We start from the raw sequence: 25,085 nt of genomic DNA, 5'->3' as shown, positions 1-25,085 counted from the left end.
AGACGAAACTGGAAATGAATTTCTAAATTTTTCTGTACCAAAATTATTCTGAGTAATGTGTGCCAAATGTCATTGAAATCTATATGAAACAAATAAACTAAAATAATAAAACGGTCTACCGTATTGGACAACACCTAAATTTTAAAGAAAAAAATTAGGTTTTGCCGAATACCTACATTTTATTCATGTACTGTATACTTCTTTTTCATGCAGTAGCTATCAATTAAAAAAGTCCAAATTTTATACAAACATTTTCAACACAATTGGAATTGTGGGTATTCCACACTACATTTTTTTTAAAGTTTATATTATGTTTGTGTTGAAAATGTTTGTATAAAATTTGGACTTTTTTAATTGATAACTACTGCATGAAAAAGAAGTATACAGTACATGAATAAAATGTAGGTATTCGGCAAAACCTAATTTTTTTCTTTAAAATTTATTCATACCTTTTCCAATGCAGCATTTAATATTCATTTAGAATGTTCATTCCGAATGAACTTAATCTTCCTGTGGAAGCGGAATAAGATTAACAGCGTTCGATTTAGCTTCCAAAGGCTTTTTTCAGCGTTTGCTATGGATTCCCAAAATTAAATATACTCAAAAATTCCAGGAATGAAAAATGGAACATTGTTCGATCGTTAAAAATTCACGCGCACTTCGCTTGATGTTGAGCTGATATACTGTTAGGTTTTTACGTTATACTCGTATAGGCTAGTTTATATAGGTATTATACAGGTTCACGCAGCGATGCTGGACGATGCAGAGGTTTTTTTTTTATGAAATAAGGGGGCAAACGAGCAAACGGGTCCCCTGATGGTAAGCAACTTCCGTCGCCCATGGACACTCGCAGTATCAGAAGAGCTGCAAGTGCGTTGCCGGCCTTTTAAGAGGGAATAGGGTAATAGGGGAGGGTAGGGAAGGGAAGGGAAGGGAAAAGGGGAGGGGATTGGGGCTCCGGTAAACTCACTCACTCGGCGAAACACAGCGCAAGCGCTGTTTCACGCCGGTTTTCTGTGAGCCCGTGGTATTTCACCGGTCGAGCCGGCCCATTCGTGCCGAAGCATGGCTCTACCACGTAAAAAAGGTATGCCGCGCGTGGTTTTAAATTATTGCGGCAAAAAGTTTTAAAATATAACATATAGACGTGTTCTGTATTACCTCTCAGATATGCTTTTTACCATTTATTATTCGTAGCCTTTACCTTTTTATATCTTCTAACAGACGCGATAACATATTTTTGATTACTTATTTCCAATCCCGGTTCGATTTCCATCTGTTCTACGGGCGCGCCGTAATCAACTCCGGTATGAGATGTAATTGGAATCGACCTCAGGGGTACCGTCGATAAACAGCCTCAGCAAAGCCACACTGTTCCTGTTTTAAGGGAATAATATTTCCAAAATCCGTTTATCGCGTGGGAACCGTACACCAGGAATTAAGTATCATTCGTTTGGGCGTGAAGCGGTAACAAACAGACATACTCACTTTCCCATTTATAATATTAGTAAGTATAAATGTCGACTATTACTCATCTCGAAAAAATACAACCGCCATGAGATATGCTATACACATCGGCGGAACCACTGGCAATAGAACAGATAATATTAAAATGGGTCAAGTGCGAGTCGGACTCACGCACGATGGGTTCCGTACCGGTATAAAGCGAAAGTATGCAAAAAACTGTGTTTTTGTATGGGAGCCCTCCTTAAATATTTACTTAATTTTTTCATTATTAATTATTAATATCAAAGTACAAATGTTATTAAGGACTTTCTGTATATTTCAAGTGTCTAGCTGTTACCGTTATTGATTACTAGCAAAAAAGGCCAAAAAATTAAGTTTCTTGTATTCCCTTAAATCTTAACTTTATTTTGTTATTTTCGTATTTGCTGTTATAGCGGCAACAAATATACATAATCTGTAAAATTTCAGATGTCTAGCTAAAGCGGTTCTTTAGATACAACAGCCTGGAGACAAACAGACGGATGGACAGACGGACAGACAACAAAGTCTTAGTAATAGGGTCCCGGTTTACCCTTTGGGTACAGAACCCTAATAAAACACACCTAATATACAAGTTGTAACAAAACTAAGTGATAATACTTAAGGATATATACTTATAATAAATACCCTTATAATATTAATATAAAGCATTTTTTTTTGTGATTTGTATGGGCAAGCACCCGCGCTTCAATATTTTTCCACAAAAAGGAAAAAAAATTGCTCTTTCAGCGCTGCAAGCAAACTATACGGGGACTCATACACATCCAAAAGTATTATCACTTAGTTTTGTTCCACCCTGTATAAAGAAACAAACATACAAATTGAAATATATATGTCTACATAATAGCTGGCTATAACATGCCGTATGAAGGATTTGGAATGTCGCAGGAAACATTAGTACTGAAATATGCAAAGCCCAGCATAAGCTTGTTTACATACGACACGCGATAAAATTATTTACTGAACGATCACGACAGATTTAGTGCGCCTTGAGGAGTTTGTTAAAGGTTCATTGTTTCGAACGACACTCACAGGGACAATTATAATTATTATTATCGATTTTACTTTGTGTTAAAAAGGGATCCCTGACTATAACGAGTAGGCCGACTCAGGGCGTTCGCTGCGTTGAGCGTGTGCCCGGCGCGGCTGCCCGTCGCCGGCGCCCGCGCCGGCGACGGGCAGCCGCGCCGTGCGCTCGCCATGGTAATCGTGCGATGGCTGACCCGCCTCAACGTAGCGCTGCTCTATGGGATGACATGAAACAAGCACGCCTCGCATTATGGCCGATTCACACGGGTGACTAAAGCCGCACGATTTCCGCCGCACGGCGAAAATCGACCGTGCAAATGGAAATTCGAATTCGATTATGTTTTGAACAACTTCACAGAAATTCAGCTTGTTGGGACTTTATGTAACTTCGAATGTCTAAATAGACCGGACTATCCCCTTAGTTTTGAAAGTGACACATCAAAGAAAGTTTGTCTTTCTTTAGGTAAGTGGAAGTTGTTAAGTATATACAGATTGTAACAAAACTAAGTGGTAAGACTTTAGTGTGTGTATGTGTTCCTTTTAGAGAGTTCACTGTGAAAGTAACAGCGCTAAAAGACCAATTTTTTTTGCACTTTTGTATGGGCAAGCGGCCTAGCGTCACTAGTTTCCCCATACAAAAGTGAAAAAAAAAGGTCTTTCAGCAGTGCCACTTTCACAGTGAAGTCTCTACGAGGACCTACACACCCTAAAGTATTATCACTTAGTTTTGTTACGCCCTGTATAAATAGCCTTCTTTCAAGGATAAATTTCAAAAGTTTTATGAGGTTTTTATTCGACTTACATCGGTTAAGTTATTCGGCGATTTCACATTAATATGTTAAAACTTTATCAAACTTTTCTAATTCAAGAAATAATCCAAGCATAAGGAGTTTCTTATGAAATTATTACCTACGAGTAAAATATTTATCAGGGTGAGCGAAGCTAGTCCTAGTATATCCCACAGAGCACTTTTATGGTACATTTTACGGAAAAACTATCACGCCTATTGATATTTTGTGCTTTAACATAGTAATTTTTATTGATAACTAGATGACGCCCGTAACTCCGTTGCGCCGAAATTCGCTTATCGCGCAGGAACCGTACCTTTTTCTGGGAAAAAAACCTTATGTCCTTTCTCGGGACTCAAAGTATTTCCATGTCAAATTTCAGCAAAATCGGTTCAGCGGTATGAGCATGAACAGGTAACAAACAGACAGACACACTTTCGCATTTATAATATTAGTATAGTAAAAGTATGGATATGTAGATGTGTTATCATTGGTCAGTTAAGGTTTGGTTACTATTGAAAAAAAAAAAACACTGCTATTAAGATTATTACCACGCAGAAAAACGACGCGAGCCCTCACAAAGCTCGCCTTTTAAGAAGCGCTTACACGGGCAATAATTACGGCAATAATTACTTGGCGAGCAAACTGGAGCAATTAGTGGAGCAATATGGAGCAATTTATTTCATATCGTTCAATGTCATATCGCTCAAATATGCGATGGCCACATCACTTGATATTGTTTTGCGCAATATTGCTGCTTGTTGCCGCAAATTGCTTGATGTAGTCGTGACGTCAAAGTTGACGAGAGTTGAGCAATTTTAGTTGCCTGTATATGCGCACCATTAACTAGTTATTCGTATTTTCACCACCTGATGTCACCTGATGGAAAGCAACTTCCGTCGCCCATGGACACTCGCAGCATCAAAAGAGCTGCAGGTGCGTTGCCGGCCTTTGAAGAGGGAATAGGGTAATAGGGGAGGGTAGGGATGGGAAGGGAAGGGAATAGGGGAGGGTAGGGAAGGGAATAGGGTAGGGGATTGGGCCTCCGGTAAACTCACTCACTCGGCGAAACACAGCGCAAGCGCTGTTTCACGCCGGTTTTCTGTGAGAACGTGGTATTTCTCCGGTCGAGCCGGCCCATTTGTGCCGAAGCATGGCTCTCCCATGTATAATTTTGTAATACATTTAAAATTCTAAGAATTTATATGTAGATTTTTTTTAAATTCTGTATGCTTACTCGCTCGTTACACTGCTATTTAAAATTATTTGGCATTTAAATGCTTTTCCTGTTACGATTTATTATTTTACCAGCGGCTGCCCACAACTTTGTTGTGCAGAATTTTATATATCCCGCGGGAACCAACCAATCCATTTCGCCGTGATAGAAATTAGAATCCATCCCTATACTTAGGGCCAACGCTAAAACCTGCGCGGGCGCTCGCTCGCGTGTGTATAAAATATGAATTATTATTTTTAACAAAAAATTAAAACCGACTTCAAAGGTAAAAACAATATTCTTAAAATGACCCAAAAAGTATGAAATAATTCTTATTCTTCATAAGTGCCTTTTTCAAAATTCGACTAAATCTCAACAAATTCTGTACTTAATTTTCATTCTTTTGAAGTCGGTACCAGCCCAGAACTGAGACCTTACCTTTACCTTGGAAGTCGGTTTTAATTTTTTGTTAAAAATAATAATTTCACTCTTTTTAGTCATCTACAAGATAAGGCTTTATGCGTTAACAACCACTACGAATGTTAACTATTCACATTATGTTACTGTAAGCGAAATTGTGGTAAATGCTTGCAGTTATCTAAGCGATGCTGCAATTTAAAAACTTTTATCTTTAAAGGTTCAGGAGTTCTGTTTAGTGCCTTTGGACCAAGCGACACCTTCGTATGAACTCTCTCTTATTCGTAACATAATATGTTTAAATTTAAACTCTAAACTCTACGAACAACGTCCTAACGGACGTTGTTCGTAGAGTCCACATCCTGAGGATGCTCCGGTGTTGGGACGAAACGCGCGTCGAGGTTTTCAACCTGCATGGTGGTGAGGGGTCTTGCACGGATTTGCCAACATTATTGCTTGTGTGGTGGTGGTGTTTGCAAGTTCTTGCATGCGAGTGTACGCATAGGCAGTGTGGGAGGAGGGAGGTGCTGTACGCATGCCTATGCGTACACTCACTCATTTACTTAAAGGTGGAAGTTGTTTTCGCGGAATATTGCTAAAAATAATAACAAATTAAATTTAAACTATGGATTTCCGCAAAGTAACGCTTGATTCCATTAACTATATAATATGTTTAAGTTACTAGAAACAACATTTTAACCACTATGAGTCTTTTGATAAATTTCAAGGATTTCCCTCGATTGTTCATAGATCCCATCATCAGCTCACCACTTTGGTAATTATTATACAAAAATCAAGATTATATCCAATACAACAACATAAGAATTTTGAAAATCGGTCCACAAACAGCGAAATAATCATCAAAAACATTTGCTTCGATGCAAAATATCACGAAAAGCATCAATAATTGGGTCATAGTGTGATGACCCATGGCATAATTATGATTTTGATGATGATGATCGAATAAATTGATGTGTTGGCTTATGCTTTCAGTTGTTTAAACAACGACGAAATCCCCGAACCTGTATCTATAAAGGTTCAAAATTTCTGTTGGGTACCTTCGGATCCAGGGTATAACCTGGTGCTAAATCTTACTTTTTGGTAGCATTTACCTCGAATGCTTCAGAAAAAATTGAAATCACTATAATATATTACCATACTAATTTTAAGGAGTCCCCTTGATTCCTCCAGGATTCCATTATCAGATCACCATTTTTGTGAACATGGTACCAAATTCGAGTTAAACCCTATACAACACAAAAATAATTTTGAAAATCGGACCACAAATGCCTGAGTTATCGTTGAACATACAAAAAAAAAAACCTCCTCCTTTTTAGAAGTCGGTAAAAATAGGTATGGGCAGAGCAGGCGCGTGCGATGGAGCGCGGACGCGGGCGACGACGCTGCCCATGTGCTGCCCATACTATTTTTACCCCCGACAAAAAAGAGGGGTGTTATAAGTTTGACGTGTCTGTCTGTCTGTGTATCGTAGCATCCAAACGGGTGGACCGATTTTGATCTAGTTTTTTTGTTTGTTCATTTTATAAACACGCGAGCGTGAGCCCGCGCGAGTTTTAGCGTTGGCCACACGGTGTTCAAAGTATGTGCCTGTTTAAACTCATCAAAATCGGTTCCGCGGCTGAAATAAAACTACGTAACAGACAGAGTAAATTACGCAAGAAGTACTAGATTTTTCTATATTAGGGCGTTTGCTGTCATATAATGAACTAGCTTGCTAATTTCATATAACCCTATTCCTATAATATTTAAAGCTTAAATACTAAATAGATGAATGACTTTACTTTTAGCTTTAGATTCATTTTTACTTATATTACCTAGTGCTAAGTTTTGAGAGACAACATAAACAGTTACCTGATTAAGTAAACAATTAGAAACATTTTGTTCGATTTCTCCAATAGACAAAACTAACACAGACAAAATTTATTATGTTACTTGATTCTGTATAAACACATAAATAATTGTTATTGGTAAATTGTAGGCGTTAGACGCCGAAGGAATAACATAAAATATTATTGCCTCCAATATAAATATCTCAAACGGCCTACGGAAAAATAAAGAATGATGTTTGTTACCGTAAAAAGTTGCCTTAACCTAAATGGTTTAATCTAGGATATTCAATATTATCATTTGTAACTTTTGTGAAATTATTACTTACTTATTTATAATTATTAATAGCACTGAAAGTATTATGTCTTGTTTAAAAAAAAACCGTAATTAAAATAAGTTTTATTTTATTCCGAGATGCTTAAAAAATTGGCTCAGTCACCATAATATTTTGTTACCGTAAAATTGTAAAAGTCGTAATATTGTAATATTCTGTGGTAATATTACAATGTGATCGGTTGTGACTTGTGACTGGTGACCAAACGGTATAATTGTAATTTGGTATCTCTTTGGTACCCAAATGTGCAATAAGTGTGTATATATAATAATTATATTATATAATAATGTAATAATCTATACTAATATTATAAATGCGAAAGTGTGTCTGTCTGTCTGTTACCTCTTCACGCTTAAACCGCTGAACCGATTTTGCTGAAATTTGGCATGGAGATACCTTGAGTCCCGCGAAAGGACATAGGAAAGTTATTATGCTGGAAAAATGTACGGTTCCCGCGCGATAAACAAGTCCTTTAGTTTATGATAAATATTTTGTTCTTTTAGTCACTGAACATTTTTTATATCGACCTGAACATCTACGACAATTTTATATACGCTGATGCACTGTTTGTCTTCTGCAATAATGTATTATTAAGTAAGTGATATTAAAATCCAACGGTATTTACAATTTTACTCCGACATAATATTTATTGCATGATTGCTGTTTTATTTACAGCATTTTATTAATATTTTTTTCCAGTGAAAATATTTATTGTTAGCATGGCTATTGTCAACAAATTGAAATATAATTTTATTAGCTTCTATTTTTATTTCTTTTGATTCCAAGATCCTTATTTCAATGAAGTAAGAATAAATCTCAGGAACTTAAAGGCAGAATAATCTTGAACAGTAATTGTCTCCTTCATGATAAATGTTATTCGTTCTTGCTGAGTCACGGTAGCCACGTTGTCTGGCTTCTTCTAAAGCAAGGGTGGCCAACCTTTTTGACTCTTGGGCCAAAATTCGCAAGTAAAATTTTACCCCGGACCGCACTACCAAATTACATGTGAGTATACGCAGTGCGCGTCAGATAAGTCCGCGCACAGTCAAAATCGGATACTAATTTTTCCTATTAGAGCTTGGAACAAAAAAATGTACTGTAATAAGCAAAGAAAACACCCCAGTCACCCGCAAAGTGATCTGACACGCATTCTAACTAAGCAGCGCACAAAAAACATTATAATATTTGGAGTTTGACATATTGTGTTGATGTTAAAAGTAAAAGAAAAGAAGTGTTTGTTTGCTTTTTATAGTAGGTAATTAGGTATGATAAGGTAATTTTAGTATTAACTTTTTTACTTTAAAAAAATGTGCTCGGCTCCGCGGGCCACAAGGTAACAGACGGCGGGACGCATGTGACCCGCGGGCCGCGTGTTGGCCACCCTTGTTCTAAAGCATTGTATGACGTCACTTAACATTTGTTTACACTTTGCCCTTTGCTTTTGCTATTATCATCCGGTTGATTCATTGTTCATATTCATTATCATTCAGTCCAAGTTACACGTTTGAAGAAAAAATTAAATATTATTTCCGACCATTTGTTCGAATGTATATTTCACTCGAGTAAATATGATATTTAACAAACAAATGTAAAATACTAGCAGGCCCATAAAGTTTATTTAGCGGAATAGAGCAACAATCTCGAGCTGTCAAACGAAACCGAAATTGGTTTTCATCTGTGTGAAAAATATGTGTATTGTGTACGTACACACTTACACAAGCATGATTGAACATGAATTCTATGAGAATAAAGCTAAGGACAAACCTACGCGACCAAAGCGACTGCGAAGCGGTAGCGTCTACCGCGCGGCGGACGCTGCCCATGCAATCTTATGGCGCCGTGCACACCTACGCGACCGCGACGCGAAATATTCGCGTCGGCAAAGCGAAACATGCGCGTCAAGTTGTCAGACGCGTGTTTTGAAGTGTACATAACTAGACTTCTTTTTTAAAACCTTTTTTATATTATTTTGTACAACTCTTTAGTTTATGATTTTTTGATTTGTTTACGTTTTGATAGATTGTGTCATGATATTAAGGCACCTACCACATGTGCATGTCCGAACACAGTTTTGCTAGCGCATGCTTCTCGCATGAAAAGATGTAAGACTGACTTATCTACCACATGCATGCGCAAGCCACATTCTTGCCGAGATCGTCAGCGTATAAAGAATGTTTCTCAATGAAGAACTATTTCTTCTGCTTTAATTTTTCCAGTGTTTGCTAGTGACAAAATTGATAATGCATAAATAAAATATTTTTTTCATATGCGTATTTTTTTTATTCCTGCCAGAGTAATCTTTCGATTTGATCTCCCACAGAGCAAGCAAAGATTTTTATAATTCAATGAATTCAGTTGCAAACTGACGTTTATAATATGTACGGAACTCTGCCATTCTGCCAGCGTGCGCGCATTTTAACACCATATTTTGACTGACAAATAGAGGCTTGAACACTGAACTTCCAACCACATGCGCAGACATTTCTACACGAAGGAATGCCTAAATTCCAAGCAAGTTTAAAAAACAACAAGACAAACTTTGGGGCTTGCGCGTACTACAGTTTTACCAACTACACGCACAATGTTCAGTGTTCAAGCCGGCATGCGCAAGCAAATCTGTAGTCAAGCATGCACGTGTGGTAGGCGCCTAAATTAATTCAACTTGACCATTGTGGACGTGTTTTATTCCTCTGCACCTTCCAAATCAAAAGCAAGCTTAGCATCTCGCAACCCTCATCCGTCCGACGCATCGGACTCTGATATTAAGTATGAGGATGTCATTACCACAACAGTTAGCATACACCAGATAAAGTCGCGTGTCTTCAGTGACTGTTCATTAACAAATGAAGTTTGACGGTTCGCGCCGTAGTCGCGCAGGTGTGCAAGGCCAGTTTCGCGTTGCAGACGCTCCCGTATCGCGTACCGCGTCCCCTGTCACTGACGCGTAGGTTTGTCCTAAGCATAATTATTGTCAACGTGCGGCACGTGCCGACTGGACATCGAAAAAAGAGTGCTGCTGTCATGTATCACAAGTCTCTTTTTACCATTCAGTGTTACTGATAGTGACATCTCGCTTGTTCAGGCCTTTGTTTCTCTATTCCGCTAGGTATATTTAACTTTACTGGAGATCGCCTAATGGTCGAAATTCGACCTTAATTTCAACGACATTTAAAGACATTAGGACTACTACCTATATTTTGTAAAAAAATATTGACTTTATCATATTTTTTTCAACTCTTGTATCTGGGACTCAGCTGATCTCAAACTGGCCGTGTAAGCATTGTCTAAGAGTATTTCAGATTCAATAAAAAAAACTATAATCCATTTTCAATTTGTTACCTTGTTGTCAACAGACTTCAACCATAAACAAAAGACTTTATTTCGTATATGCACAGGCTTGTCACTCAAAAATCTGTCATTTTTCCTAGTGTGTGTATTGTAGTGTGTGTAATGTTTTATTTGTTAAAAAATGTACGATAAAAGCATAATTTCAAAATAATATTAGCTCGATGCACGCCTTCACCATATAAACTATAACTGTGCAAAATTTCATTCACCTACGTTTCCCCTTGGCTCACGTATTAATAATATAGATAGATAGATGAGCGGGCCCGACGGACCTAGTCCCATCATAATTATCTGTCAAAAGCGGTAAATAGTATCACAGAACCAGGATAAAATATGATATTATATCATATTATACCATAAAATTATTTTATCTTTGTAAGCAAAGATCAACCTTAATAATAGGTTTGCTTGAATAAAATTTAAGTCAATAAAGTCGTAAAGGCTAATACGATAATGATACACGAATATATTTATCGAGCATGAACACAGCCTGAGGTTATTTCGTTGAAAAATAATAGCTACTTTCTTTTCTTATTTTTTTTTTTTAGTATTCATCTATCATATTATTATTAGAAATATATTCCTTTTAAGGTTCCGTAGCCAAATGGAAAAAACGGAATCCTTTAAATAGATTCGTCATGTCTGTCTGTCTGTCCGTCCGTATGTCACACAGCCACTTTTCTCCGAAACTATAAGTACTTCTCCGAAACTTGGTAAGTAGATGTAGTCTGTGAACCGCACTAAGATTTTGATACAAAAATGGAAAAATTATTAAAAATTTTAGGGGCCCCATAGGTACAACTGAAACCAAAAAAAAAATTTTTTTCAACTAACCCATGCGTGGGGTAGGTATCTATGGATAGGTCTTCAAATAGTTTGCGAGAGAGACTCTTCCAAAGTGGTAAAATGTGTGCCCCCCCCTCTAACTTTTAAAGTAGGGGCATGATGAGTCTAAAATAAACAAATAAAAATCATTTTATTTCTGAACAGATTTTAAGAAAATGCTTTCAGAATGTTGATACTACCTACATGATGCCTACCACCGGTTCGGAAACCCGGCGACAAGAACCAGCATAAGAAACTCGCACGGGGCCCACTTTTTTACCAAAAAAAGTGAGAAAGAAATTAATCTTTAAAAAAATTATATGTTGTACATTACTATAAAAACTACCAACGAAAATTGGTTTGAACGAAATCTAGCAAGTAGTTTTTTTATAGGTACGTCATAAATGGTAAACCTACCAACAAAAAAAAATCATCTAACCTATGCGTGTGGGGTATTTATGGATAGGTCTTTAAAAATCATAGTGAAGTTTCTAATATAATTTTTTTCTAACCTGAATAGTTTGCGAGAGAGACTCTTCCAAAGTGGTAAAATGTGTGTCCTCCCCCCTCTAACTTCTAAAGTAGGGGCATGATACGTCATAAATGGTAAACCTTAAATTAACTTTCATTAAATTAACTGAAATATAAAAATAAATCAAAATCCTTTTAATTTCATAAAAATAAACCTTATTGCTTCTGCGGAACCCTTTATGGGCGAGTTCAACTCGCACTTGGCCGGTTTTTTCTTTATAATAATAATGTTCTATTAGAGAAATTGATTTATGTGGGGACCCGTTTAATTTGGTCGGGTTATGTCAAAGCCAATTGACAGACGACTAACAGTGACTGACATATCTTTCATGTCTGTCATATATCATATAACTGGTCGAATAGTGTAGGTCTGCGTTCTCCATTGTGCGTGAAGAGGTAACAGACAAGACGTATTCGCATTATGATATTAGTATGGACGGTACTATAATAACAATAATAATATAAAACTTTTTTTTTTAACTGGGCCTTTTTTTACTTTAATAAATCATGAGATTTGGCAGTTGAAAATATTCATTACAGTGTCTTTTAAAATGGTGTCTAAATGGGAAAGAAGGTTGGGATACTCCCATAGAGGGCAGCACCTCAGGGCATATGTAAGTTGGGGCACAAACAAACAAAACCGAATTATTTGGTAAGCCATATGGGATTTTATTGCGACGAGTTTGGCAGAAGATTCTACGAATTTTTGTTTTTGTTCCGAAACGTAAGGCTCAAAACCGAAAATGGGGGCACCTAAAAGGAGGGATTCTTTACTGAGAATTTTGATACTTGGGGCCAAATTGTTAAATTCAGACATTATTACGTCGTGCGGCTGTGCGATTGGGCTATTCAAAAAAAGCTCACATTTGGAGAAATTTAAATCCAAATCTATTGATTTAAATTTCTCTATTAATAACTGCAAATCGTGGAGAACTGTAGCCGGGTCTCCACCGAGGGTGCCATCATCCAAATACCAGACGTTAAATTCAGATTGGAGGGATGTAATTGTAGAATGTATGGCAAGGCTGAAAATAGCGGGGCCTAGAGGATCGCCTTGCTGGCAACCAGTAGAGGATAGTAGGCAATCGCTGTTATATAGAAGTGTCGAATTGGCGCCGTAGCTTTGGAGGATGTATTCATAAATTTCGGGAATGTGGTTATGGACTTCCTTGAGCAGAGCACTTCTAGATACGGAGTTGAAGGCCGGTTTTGGATTTAATATAAGTGCGGAGGGCGTGGACGGCGGCTTCACATCCACCCTTACTCCCTAAGCCAAGTTGTACAGGCTGAAAAGTATCTCTAAGTTTCTTTGTAATGTGTTTGCAACAAATTTTGGATGCGATTCTACGGTAGGTGCAACCGACTGCTATGGGACGAATACCATCGCCTTTTTTCTTTAAAGCGCATAAATTAGCACCATGTAAAATACTCGTGAAATCGTGGTGGACTTTGCCAGATAGCATCAAATTTATTAAGGCCGTCAGGTCCTCTAGAAGCGCTCTGCTGGAGTATTCAGATGCACTGATTAAGTCCTTCAGGTGCTGGGGACTTAGACCATCGTAACCGCTGGCCGATCCAGTCCTGAAAGACATTATTGCGTTTTTCACATCCTTTATGGAGGCCTCTACGGGTTGCACAGAAGGACTAGACGAAGGTATGTTCGGTGGTGGGAGTGTGGGAAATATATTAAAATTCTTTAAAATCATATTTAAAATTACTTTTCAAGTTTTTAAATGTTACGTTTAATCTATTAAACATATTTTATTCTAAAAGAGCAAACTTTGAGGAGTAGATTAATTCTTAATGGCTTTGTTAACTTTACATCCATTACGGCAAAGAGTTTAATAACGCTAATAACTTTTAAATGTATTAAGACTGTATAAAGGCATGTCTTAAGTCTTAACTGTAGTTTTCGGTATGGATATAAGTAAATATAATAATATAGTAGCTGGATCGTAAAATCCGCCAAATTACATTACGGCTAGCTGTTTTCAAAAATAGATAATACGTTTGCATAAATTCGTTATTTAATAATTAAATATACGTAGAATATAGATATTATATATTTTTTGTAATTAATTATTATTTTAATTAAAATTCTAAAATAATACTCTGTATTAGCAAACTTTATATTAAGTGTAGTCCAGCCAAAAGTTGCACACTGACCAGTACGGCTTAACCGCAAAATCTAACGTGGAGTTTACGAGATAAACTTTGAGTTCATCTGGTCTGTAGCCAGGTTAGATTAATTAAATTTGTAAATTATCTAGACTAGATAAAGTTTCGAATATCATAATACCTATAAAGCAAAGTGTACATTACAACTATCTCACTTTATCTTCATGAAATTTATCGCCATCTCTATCACTCCTAAGTCCTACATGGCTTACTTAATCGATCATCTACGGACCACGGCCAACTCAATTCACAGAATGTTGTAGAACATTATAAATCGGCTAAGAACGAGTTGGACTCGCCCATGGAGGGTTCCGCAGCAGCAATAAGGTTTATTTTTATGAAATTAAAAGGTTCTTGATTTATTTTATATTTCAGTTGATTCAGCAGCTCCATCATGGGTATCGCAGACACAATAGATTTTTAATTTTTATGCGGCAGCTACCTGCCGCTTGGGAATTGATGGGTTAATGAAAGTTAAATTAAGGTTTACCATTTATGGAAGATAATTTGAAATATTTTATTTAGTTAAGTAACAATGACTCACTTGTTAGTAAAGGTTTAAAAATTATGTTTGTAACATCATAAATTATATTATTACAACATCATTTATGACGTATAAAAAAAACTATGGGCACCCCTGTAATTTTTACGATTTTTTTAATATTTTTATCAAAATCTTACTGCGGTTCACAGACTACATCTATACCAAGTATAGTATAATATAGCTCTTAGGGTGGGTTGCACCAGAGGCGTAGTTATAGCTGTTGAGGTAAAGATTATCGTCAAATAGGTATGGCGTCCATTATGGACTTTTACTAGGGATTTGACAGTTCATTTGACATTTTGTTAAGGTTAAAGTTAAAATTATCGTTAAAGTAAGTTGGTGCAACCCACCCTTATAGTTTCAGAGAAAAGTGGCTGTGACATAATATTATGGACGGACGGACAGACTGTCAGACAAACATGATGAATCTATATAATATGGGTTTTGTTTTGATTCGGCATTAACAAAATATGAACACGAGAACGCGGTTTTTAAACACTAATTTTAAACACTAAGCCAGGAGATTTTTCGCGGCAAAATGTAAGGTTCCTATAATCGCATTAATACGCACGAAGTTAGGAATATCTAGTGGAATTAAAGAGGGTTTTAATAACAGCAATTTGACTAAAGTATTCTAAAGCGCTTATCTTAAATTTCTAAAGGTAACTTTATAGGGTTAATCCTTAACCTTTGAAGGGCTAGTCGTGATAACAGCCCGGAGGATTGTAACTTTGAATCTATTAGGGCCGAGGGCCAGACTAACGAGATAATATTATGACAATTACTAACACAATGTACATAACAAACCAGTAGCCTGACTTCAAACACACTGACGAATTGGCGTTGTTGCTGTAAGCATGCTACAAACGGCAAAGCAACACCACCACACCATTCAAAACATGTACCTACCCCCTTACTAATAAACGCTGCATAAGCTTTGAATAGTTATACAATATATCTGGGGGCACGGGAGTGCCCCCGCTAAGATGAGCCAAGCGAAGCGCGCAAGGGCACTACCTACCTTTTCTCGAAACGTTTCGTCGTATTTTTGAACCCTCGTAACTTTGGTTTGAATAATGCCAGATAGTTGAAATTTTTTAGATATAATGACATGTGTATAGTTATTAAATACGCAAATTTTGAATATCGTAGCTATTATACTTTAGATTTTATAGGTGTCCAAAAACCCACAATTTGGTCACTGACTCACCGATCATCAAAACTGTTAGGGTACTTCCTGAAGTCTTAGAAAGCTGAAATTTTGTATGTAACATAATATTAGTACTGAAACAACATAAAAATTATCAAATCCAACTTAACCTATATCCGTACCATTATAGAGCAAAATTAGGCAAAAATTTGTGTTTTTTGTATGGAATTAATTTTTTATTTTATTTTAATATTATTATTAAATATTAAAGTAGAAATATAACTAAGGACTTTGAGAAAACATCAAATACCTACCTGTTGCCATTATTTATATAGAGCAAAAACGGCCTAAAAAATCACGTTTGTTGTATGGGAGCCCCCCTTAAATATAAATTTCATTTTGTTTTTAGTATTTGTTGTTACAGCGGCAACAGATATACATAATCTGTGAAAATCTCAACTCTCTAGCTATTACCGTTCTTAAGTTACAGCCTGGAGACAGACGGACAGACATTGAAGTCTCAGTAATAGGGTCCCGTTTCTACCCTATGGGTACGGAACCCTAAAAAATGAACCAAAAGAAAAAACAACGTAAACCAGCTTACAAGTTGTAAATAAAATATATTGATTACTTCCAAATGTTGTTGTTATTAAAATTATAACCGAAACTTATATAATATCACAGTACTTTATGTTGAAAGTTCTATGTTAGCTATAATTGAGTATTTATATAGAAATGGTTGAAAGTGAATACAGATTATTCAATTTACAATAAGATTTATAACTTGAATTGACTTGATTCGTACTAGATACGGAGAAAATCCAGTTACAGTAAAAGTCTAGGGCTGTCTGTTGACCATACCGGTTTCCGGTACCACAGACACAGCAAAGTGACTAATGTCATTTCAACATGCGAAGGGTCAAATATTTTGCCGTGCTTTAGGGTAAAATTAATGTTTTTAGATTTAGGGTTGAGTATGTAAGGTTAGAAACTTGGCTCTACATGAGATCTCACTATTATGTTCTCATCTTGGCAACATTTTTACATGAAAATGTTTTTGGTGGGTAGTGTTTTGTCTTCTTCAATCCAATTAAAAATGTCACTCATGTGACAGGAACAAAACACTGTATAACTATTCAAAGCTTATATAACGTTTATTAGTAGGGGGTCTATAATAATATATATTAATAAATAAAAAAAAATTAAAAAAGTCCATGGCGTGATGGACTACAATAATTACAATTAATTATCCTTGGTGCGAAAAACCTATATACCAAGATAGCAGAAAAAGGACATGGGCGAAAAGCCCATAGATGGCCCCAAATTATATTATTCTTGCAACTCTTTTTTTTTAGTTAGGTAAAGCTCTGATTTAAAAAATTTTTTTTTTTTCACTGAGTTATATTTTTATTTTGCACTATTAACAGATTTGTATTTATTTTAGTCTCTTATTTATCTTTACACTATTTAGTTAAATATTTTTAATCCTACATTATTCCTTATTTAACTAACTAACGGCCGTTAATTTTTATCAGTACATATTTTCACACACATTTTTGAGTCAATGCTAAATTCCACTTTTCACTTAATAACAATCTTATCTTCGTAAAATATAATTTTAGTCCATTTATTTTTTTAAATTAACTTCAATAGCCCCTGTACCTGCTGCACAGCGCTGCCGCAAGGCAGCACTGGCAGGGTCGCCATGCAATGTGCGGCTTAGGGGAGACTGATTGAAAGAGAGTTGTCTCTGCGAAATATGTTTAATAACTGACTTAAGAACTAATTACATTATCTTATATAGCTAATAGCAGGGAGGTGAGCCGCACACTACATCTTAATCTGTGTGATTGTAGTTTATTTTGTTTCAAGAATTTGTTAAAATCTGACTTACTTAAGTCCTTAAGAAATCGTACTTGATTTTGATCAGTAAAAAGATGTGTCTTTATTACGTGTCTATATTATTTTGCGAGTTGTTTTTTCTTCAACACTAGAGAACAGATGGCCTAACCTTGAAATTACGAAAATTTTAAATGCGAATATCTCATAAACGGAGGGTTTCCTAAGGGTAGGAATGGTACGCGGGGTTTTCCTCATCCAACCCATCCGTCCTCAACCCATCTCACCAACAAAATTGTTCTAAACTTTAGCCACCCTTTGGGTACGGAACCCTAAAAAACCTATCCAACGACTCCGGTGGGGTGGATGCAAAAAAATCATCCTGGCTTGACGTGTAGGGAAGGTACCATAAGAAGTTTCTTTTTAAGATTTTTATCATGAAATGAATTGATTGGTCTCGCGCGCGCACTCGAATAGATACCGTGCTGTATAGAAAACACAGATTCCCGAATGCGGCACCTCAATATTGTAGTGTGTGTAAAACAATGCACAAATATTGTTGTGTCTGGCAGTCACGTATCTGGCAACCCGATTATCTAAATCGGGTTGCCAGATACGTGACTGGTGCCCAATCAATGGGGAAAGATTAGTTGCTGTGGTCTTGTAATTTATTATTATTGTATAGTAAGTGCTGATTTTTCAATCACCAGATAAACTTTACCATTGGAATAAAGTCCATTCGAAAAGAATGCGATAAAATAACAACGTTGTTTAGGTCAACGAAATATAATGGGTACAATATTGACGAGAAAACAATACAAAAACAATGGTAGGAAGTTTAACGAAAGTTAAGAATGAGTCATAAAAAAGCAAATGTTAAATTTGTTTTCTCATTTGTTACTGTATTGTGTACTTACATAAAATATAAATTGTAATTAAGATTTTTATTATAATATGATGTACTCATTATTCATATTTATTAATACGCATTCATGATCCAGGAACTTTGAAAACTTTTTGTTCCGTTGGCGGGATTCGAACCAGCTACGCTAGCTAGAGATTTTAATGCGCTCATCCACTCATCCACTATGTATATATAAAAAAAATAAGATATAATAAATAAATAAATAAAAATCACAATCTCAGAAAAATTTGGGAATTTTTAGTTTATGGTAATTGGCAACACTGAACATCAAGCGGTACTCCGATCCGAATTTTCAGGTTTATATTATTTTTCTGTGTTTATGACGATTTATATAATATTTACTGATGGTATGTGATGCCAGTACCTTTCTTGTTTTTTGTAGTGTTATTATTGCATAGTCTCACTACGCAAATTGGCATTTTGCTACGGACGTAACTTAAAATTTCGAAAATTATCGACACATCTACCTCACCCGAAGCTTGCGGCGCGACTGGCGCGGTTACGCCCGATGAGGCGTATTATTTGTTGCCGCATTTTTCAAGTACTCCAACGGTATCTAGTCGTAGCGCGAGCGGGAGACCAATCATTCATCTAAGATTTTTATATACCATTTTGTCGGCATCATTAATAATGTACATTCATGCCAAATTACGGCTTTGCAGGCCCTATTATAGTCTCTGAGCAAAACCGCGGATAGACAGACGGACATATAGACGGACAGACAGACCGAAACTATAAGGGTTCCTGGTTGACTACGGAACCCTAAAAAGTAGGTAAGCAGAAATCTCGCGAAATAACTCTGGTGCTCGGAAGCCCGAAGTTGGGCCACGAGTGAGATTTCGTGCATCTGCGAACATGAATGGAAGTTGTCGCGTCAAACTGGCAACGTCGCATACCAAAAAATAATGATAAAAATATCAGCATTCATAAGGTTATTTTCATACCTATATCTAAATGTTATCCACAGATTTGTATGAACATTAACGAAAAGTGCCGCGTGACGCGTCGAACTGGCAACGTCGCATACCATAAAATAACGATGTACTTACCGGTAATAACAACGTTATTTTTATAACTATATTTAAATGTTAAGTTACTATAGTTTGTGCGTTTTAAGATGATATGGGTGACACATAATAATTGACAATAATAGGGAAGTTACCTAAAAAAATTAATCAAGTCAATCAATTCAATCGAAGTATCAACCATTGTTATGTCTTTTCATGACAAATGAAGACTTTTCAGGATATGACCGACATTTACGTTTCAGTCTCGAAACCAGTGGACAGCGGGGCGAGAGCGGCGCGGCGCTCGTCAATGTATGGATTTATATGGACAGGCCCCGAAAGCTGAGTGGCGCGCGGCGTACTAGACGACTTATCCACATAAATCTATACATTCGCTCCCGCTCCGCTGCCCGCTGGTTTCGAGACTGAAGCCTAAAACTCTAAACTAGCGGTGGAGTCGAGTATTTCCGGGCGATCGAGCTACCTCACTTGGCACACTGCTTAAATTCTTTAAGTAAAGGTCCGAGGGCTTATAAATTTTAAGGAGTCCCATCGATTTTTGGAATTTTTGGAATGTTTAAGATATTCTGAGTGTTTAGGAAATTCGGCGAAATAAACTTTATTGTTCACTAGCTGTTCATTGCGACTTTGCACGTGTGAATTAAAATGCTACACTCTACAGGATCTGCGCATTTTCTCGCAATAAAAATAGCCTTCCCCGTCATGGTCAGTCAGCTCTATCAGCGATAAATTTCATCCAACACGGGCCAGCCGCTCACGCGTCATGAAGTTACAAAGGGAAATATGGATTAATTATTTTATATCGTAAGATTCTTTCAGTATTTTCAACATTTCCAAATCGTGTTTATGTTAGGCGATGGTTTTTCATAAATTATGTAGTTTATTCCTGGGAAGTGGCGTACCTATTTTAACTACACTTACTTAAAATTACCTATATAAGACTACTATAATTCTTTACAACTATAAATTGCTTCCATAAACAAGTATAAATTATGCTATATTTCAAGTCACCAGTTAAAATATAGCATAATTTCAAAGGGAAATGACCTAAGTTTTTAACCACCCAAATACTAAATTAAATTAAATAGGAGAAGTTATAATATTATTCACTAGATGACAAGGGCGGCAAGATTCGTTTATTGCTTATTCGTTTATAGTTGTTGAGTTATAGTCGATTAAAAAAATATATATATATTCGGCGAAGTATTAAGTAACTTTTCGTTCAAATTCTTTTCAACGTAACTGAGATGATGTTGTTAGTAGTGTAAAAGTTAAAACACATTATAATTAATGTACATTCATTGAACATACAAAAATTATCAAAAACTAGCGGTACTACGGAACGCTATATCGCGCGTGGCCCGACACGCACTTGGCCGGTTTTTTTATATTATCTTCGTGAACTTTCAACAAAACTCGAAAGAAAGTGCAAACTTTTAATTAATACAAATCAATTTTTCTAATTATTTATCATCAAGTTTCTTTAGGAGTTAACGAGGAGTCCGATAACGAATTGCAAAGAAAAATAAACTTATTTCATAAATCAGTTTGAATTTACATTTTTATGAACTGACAAGCTTATTAAGGTGCTCCTTACAATGTCGCACTATTATATTATAAACTAGAAGATGCAGCAAAGCTCCGTTCCACTAAAATTCGTTTATCGTGCTGAAACCGTACATTTTCCGCGACAAAACTATCCTATGTCCTTTCCCATCTATCAAAGTACTATACCAAGTTTCATCTAAATCGGTTCAATCAGCCCTTTAAGCGTGAAGAGGTAACAGAAAAACAGACAGTTTCGCATTTATAATACGTCGTTGGGACGTCTTTTAAATCTGTCAAATCCATACAAACTTAGAAAACAAAGAAAACTATACGCGTCGCGTTGCTATAACAAAAGCCCGCCCAGTGTTGAAATAATTGGGTATATCTGTGTGGTCTCTAATAGCTTTAATTTTCTGTTGCAGCGTCACCAACATCTTCCTAGTGAACCTGTCAGTGGCTGATCTGCTGGTGACACTCTTCTGCATGCCAGTCCAGATCGCAAAGTCGGTGACGCTGCTGTGGTACTTTGGAGAGGTGATGTGCAAGACCGTCAACTTCCTCCAGGGTGAGTGACAGCCATCTTGTTTTGTGGCCATTTTGATATTGCGGCTATTTTGATTTTGCGGCCATTTTGATTTTGCAGCCATTTTGATTTTACGGCCATTTAGATTATGACAGTTAAATTTTGAAATAACACAATAATTATTATGATTGTCACTCTTTTGAACACTGTGACTTGGCGAGCTGTGTCTGACTATTATACTTAGTACTTTTACTTTAGTGATGTAGTAACCGTATTTTTGGAATCCTCGATAAAATATGATGGAATATAAAATATGATTACTATGTATCATATAAATATTTCCCAAGGGTTAGGGAAAAAGCACTATAGCTTACACGTGTGTATAAAATATATTTATTGTATGTTCGAAGAACGGAGGGAAAAATTGCAATAAAGGCAATCATTTCACAAAAATATTTGATCGTTATATCATATATAATAATATTATATTAAATACACATTCAATACTGTAATAACATTGTTGGGCATCAGGTGTTATTTGAACTCGTTTGATTTTATTTTACTAACTTTTAATTACTGACATTACCTATTTTTAGTAAAATAATATAATTGCTGAGGTTAGGTCATGCATGACCTAACCTAAGCAATTATTTACTTTTGACACCATGTTGTAAAGTCCAGAGCTTCATATGAGGAAAAAATTACAGAAACCTTATGTTTTACCACAGTAAAACTATCCTATATCGTTGCCTGTGACAAGTTTTATAAAATCTGTCTATTTTGTACGACCGACCCTATAATATGACGCTTGACGACCAACGTAGTGCATATTTTGTACTACTATGTGTGAATTTTGTTAAAATTCCATGGATTATTTTTTGACTCAGTCGTACCTATTTACCTACTAGGATACATAATATTATATCGTAGTAAATAATTGTTATAATACCGACTATAAATTGAACCAACAAACGTTCATAAATTCTTAAGTACATAGGCGTAACGGCCATTCCAGACGGAATAAAAACCATAAATATAAAATCTGGCACTCATCAAGCCCGCGATAAAAGAATATGGCGGATCCGGGGATTACCCAAATCGACCGGGGAACCCTCGAGTGGGGGTTTGAGGGGGTAAGTCCAAGGGGGTCTCCAGACAGTTACGAGCAATATAAATACTTCGATCATCGGCACGAATTATAAGATGTCTGTGATTAATTTTACATCTCATATTTTTATTATGCTTGAAAAGCGACAATTTTGTTGGATTGCCGGAAAATTTTCTGGGTGCAAAGGTGGCCAACCTTTAATAATTTACTTGCGCCGTCAAATTGATTTTAATAAAATTCTGTAATATTTCGACTCCTAGGAAAGAACGTACGGTAGTTTTCCATGTTTGGGTCCCCGGTACGTTAAATTAATTTTTACGCTAACGAATTTGCGGACTAGAAAAGTACTGTACGAACCTACGTAAAACGTTAAAGTAATAAACTAAAGTATTCTGACAAACATATTTTTAGGACGATTAAATTTATATTGCATACTTAAAAATAGTTCCATACTTCAAAGGGTCAATTCAGACCGCAACTCGATGCGTAGATGCATTTCTGTCAAATCCATACAAATTTAGAAATGCATCTACGCGTCGCGGTCTGAATTGACCTTAACTTGAATGCAAGAAACCAGTCAAATATAACTTGAAATAGTAAAGGAACTTGTTTTAACTTCACAAGCAACAAGTTAAATGTAGTTCCCACATTTGTTCACAATACGACAAAGTTACGTATATTTTACCTCGCTCGAGCAGCTCCGTTGAATATTCCTTATAAGTTGTGTATGCTCTTTCAAAGACACAACTATTATACTTTTGCAGTTTCCTTATTTTGGTATTGTGTGAATACATTTGAAAATTATTAGTAACTAGATGACGCCCGCAACTCCGTTGCGTCAAAACTCGTTTATCACGCGGAAACCGTACATTTTTCCGGGATAAAAAGTATCCTATGTTCTTTCCCGGGACTGAAAGTGTCTCTATGCCGAATCGGTTCAGCAGTTTGGACGTGAAGAGGTAGCAGACAGACAGACGCATTTATATTAATATTAGTATGGATCTATATGTAGGTACCATGGAAGAAATTGATTCCTAGGCAGTTGACGGAACTACGTCATGTGGTCGGCTTATGTCAATTCAATGTTAGCTGTGATCGGTCGGCTGGGTTTGACGTGACACGACCAAATTACTTTTTTAAATTAAATAAGGGGGCAAACGAGCAAACGGGTCACCTGATGGAAAGCAACTTCCGTCGCCCATGGACACTCGCAGCATTAGAAGAGCTACAGGTGCGTTGCCGGCCTTTTAAGAGGGAATAGGGTAATAGGGGAGGGTAGGGCCGGGAAGGGAAGGAAAGGGAATAGACGAAGGAAGGGAAGGGAATAGGGTAGGGGATTGGGCCTCCGGTAAACTCACTCACTCGGCGAAACACAGCGCAAGCGCTGTTTAACGCCGGTTTTCTGTGAGAGCGTGGTATTTCTCCGGTCAAGCCAGCCCATTCGTGCCGAAGCATGGTTCTCACACGTAAAGGTCCGCCATCTACCTAGGAATCAACTTCTCTGATAGTATATTTCATCGCACCGTCTAAACTACTGATCTGATTGCTTACTAGTTTATTACCGTATAATAATATTATTATGATTCTCGGTTTTTAGTGTAACGTTTTTGAGTTAAGTTCTTTTGCTCAATCATTCATGTAAATTGTATGTTTTTTCCGAATAAACACTGGGTCTAGACTCCTAAAATAGTTAGAAATACCGTATTATTTTTATACATTTCATATTATTTAATCACCTAAAATCGTATGTAATGATTAAATTAAGAAATTAAAAAAAAACCCCTCCAAACTACTTTAAAAAGTAATGAAATAATATATTTTACTAACTTTAAGTTTAAATAATTCCTAAGTGTAAAGTTATATTTTTGTCCATAATTGTTGTCACGGTGTGTCGGGGGACCGCCAACAGTGTCTTTTGCATTTTGTATCGCCATGTCACTGATTGTCTCGATACTATAATGTTTTGTGAAATCAAACATCTACAGCGGTCCCCCGACACACCTTGACAACTATTATGGACTAAAATATCACTTTACACTTAGGAATTATTTAAACTGAAAGTCAGTAAAATATATTATTTCATTACTTTTTAAAGTTATTTGGCGGGTGTTTTTTTAAATTTCTTAATTTAATTTAATTTTATGCTTTTTAAACTTGCGTTCGTTATAGTGCAGAATAATTCCTATCAACAGGATCATATTATATCCCAATGACTACCATCTAGGAATGTCCTTTTGAATGAGGCCGTCAATATGAGTCCAAACATGAAACCTCCACTTTGGGTTCATATGCAGCTCGGCTCCTATAGAATCCAGGTGATGCTGCAGCAGCAGCATGCAAAAATTTACTGTTTATCTACGTCTTACTAGTTGTCGCAATAAAAATGAGCCCAAACACGAA

General features: G+C 36.4%; 1 protein-coding gene and 1 long non-coding RNA gene across 2 annotated transcripts in view; both read left to right on the top strand.

The window, feature by feature from the left end:
• The window catches only part of LOC121730845 (QRFP-like peptide receptor), a 107,763-nt gene that overhangs the window by 53,032 nt on the left and 29,646 nt on the right, over positions 1-25,085 (top strand). The window contains exon 2 of the mRNA XM_042120035.1: positions 21,477-21,619. Within this exon, the coding sequence (XP_041975969.1) occupies positions 21,477-21,619 (143 nt within the window). The remainder of the gene's footprint in view (positions 1-21,476; positions 21,620-25,085) is intronic.
• On the top strand, positions 1,780-17,471 carry LOC121730847. The gene is made up of 3 exons (XR_006036154.1): positions 1,780-1,791; positions 14,572-14,576; positions 17,337-17,471. It is a non-coding gene; the product is annotated as an uncharacterized LOC121730847 (long non-coding RNA).

The sequence above is a fragment of the Aricia agestis genome, chromosome 10 (assembly GCF_905147365.1).
Source record: "Aricia agestis chromosome 10, ilAriAges1.1, whole genome shotgun sequence".
Lineage (NCBI taxonomy): Eukaryota > Metazoa > Arthropoda > Insecta > Lepidoptera > Lycaenidae > Aricia > Aricia agestis.
The sequence above is the reverse complement of the archived record's forward strand: the minus strand, read 5'-3'. Positions and strand labels throughout refer to the sequence as shown.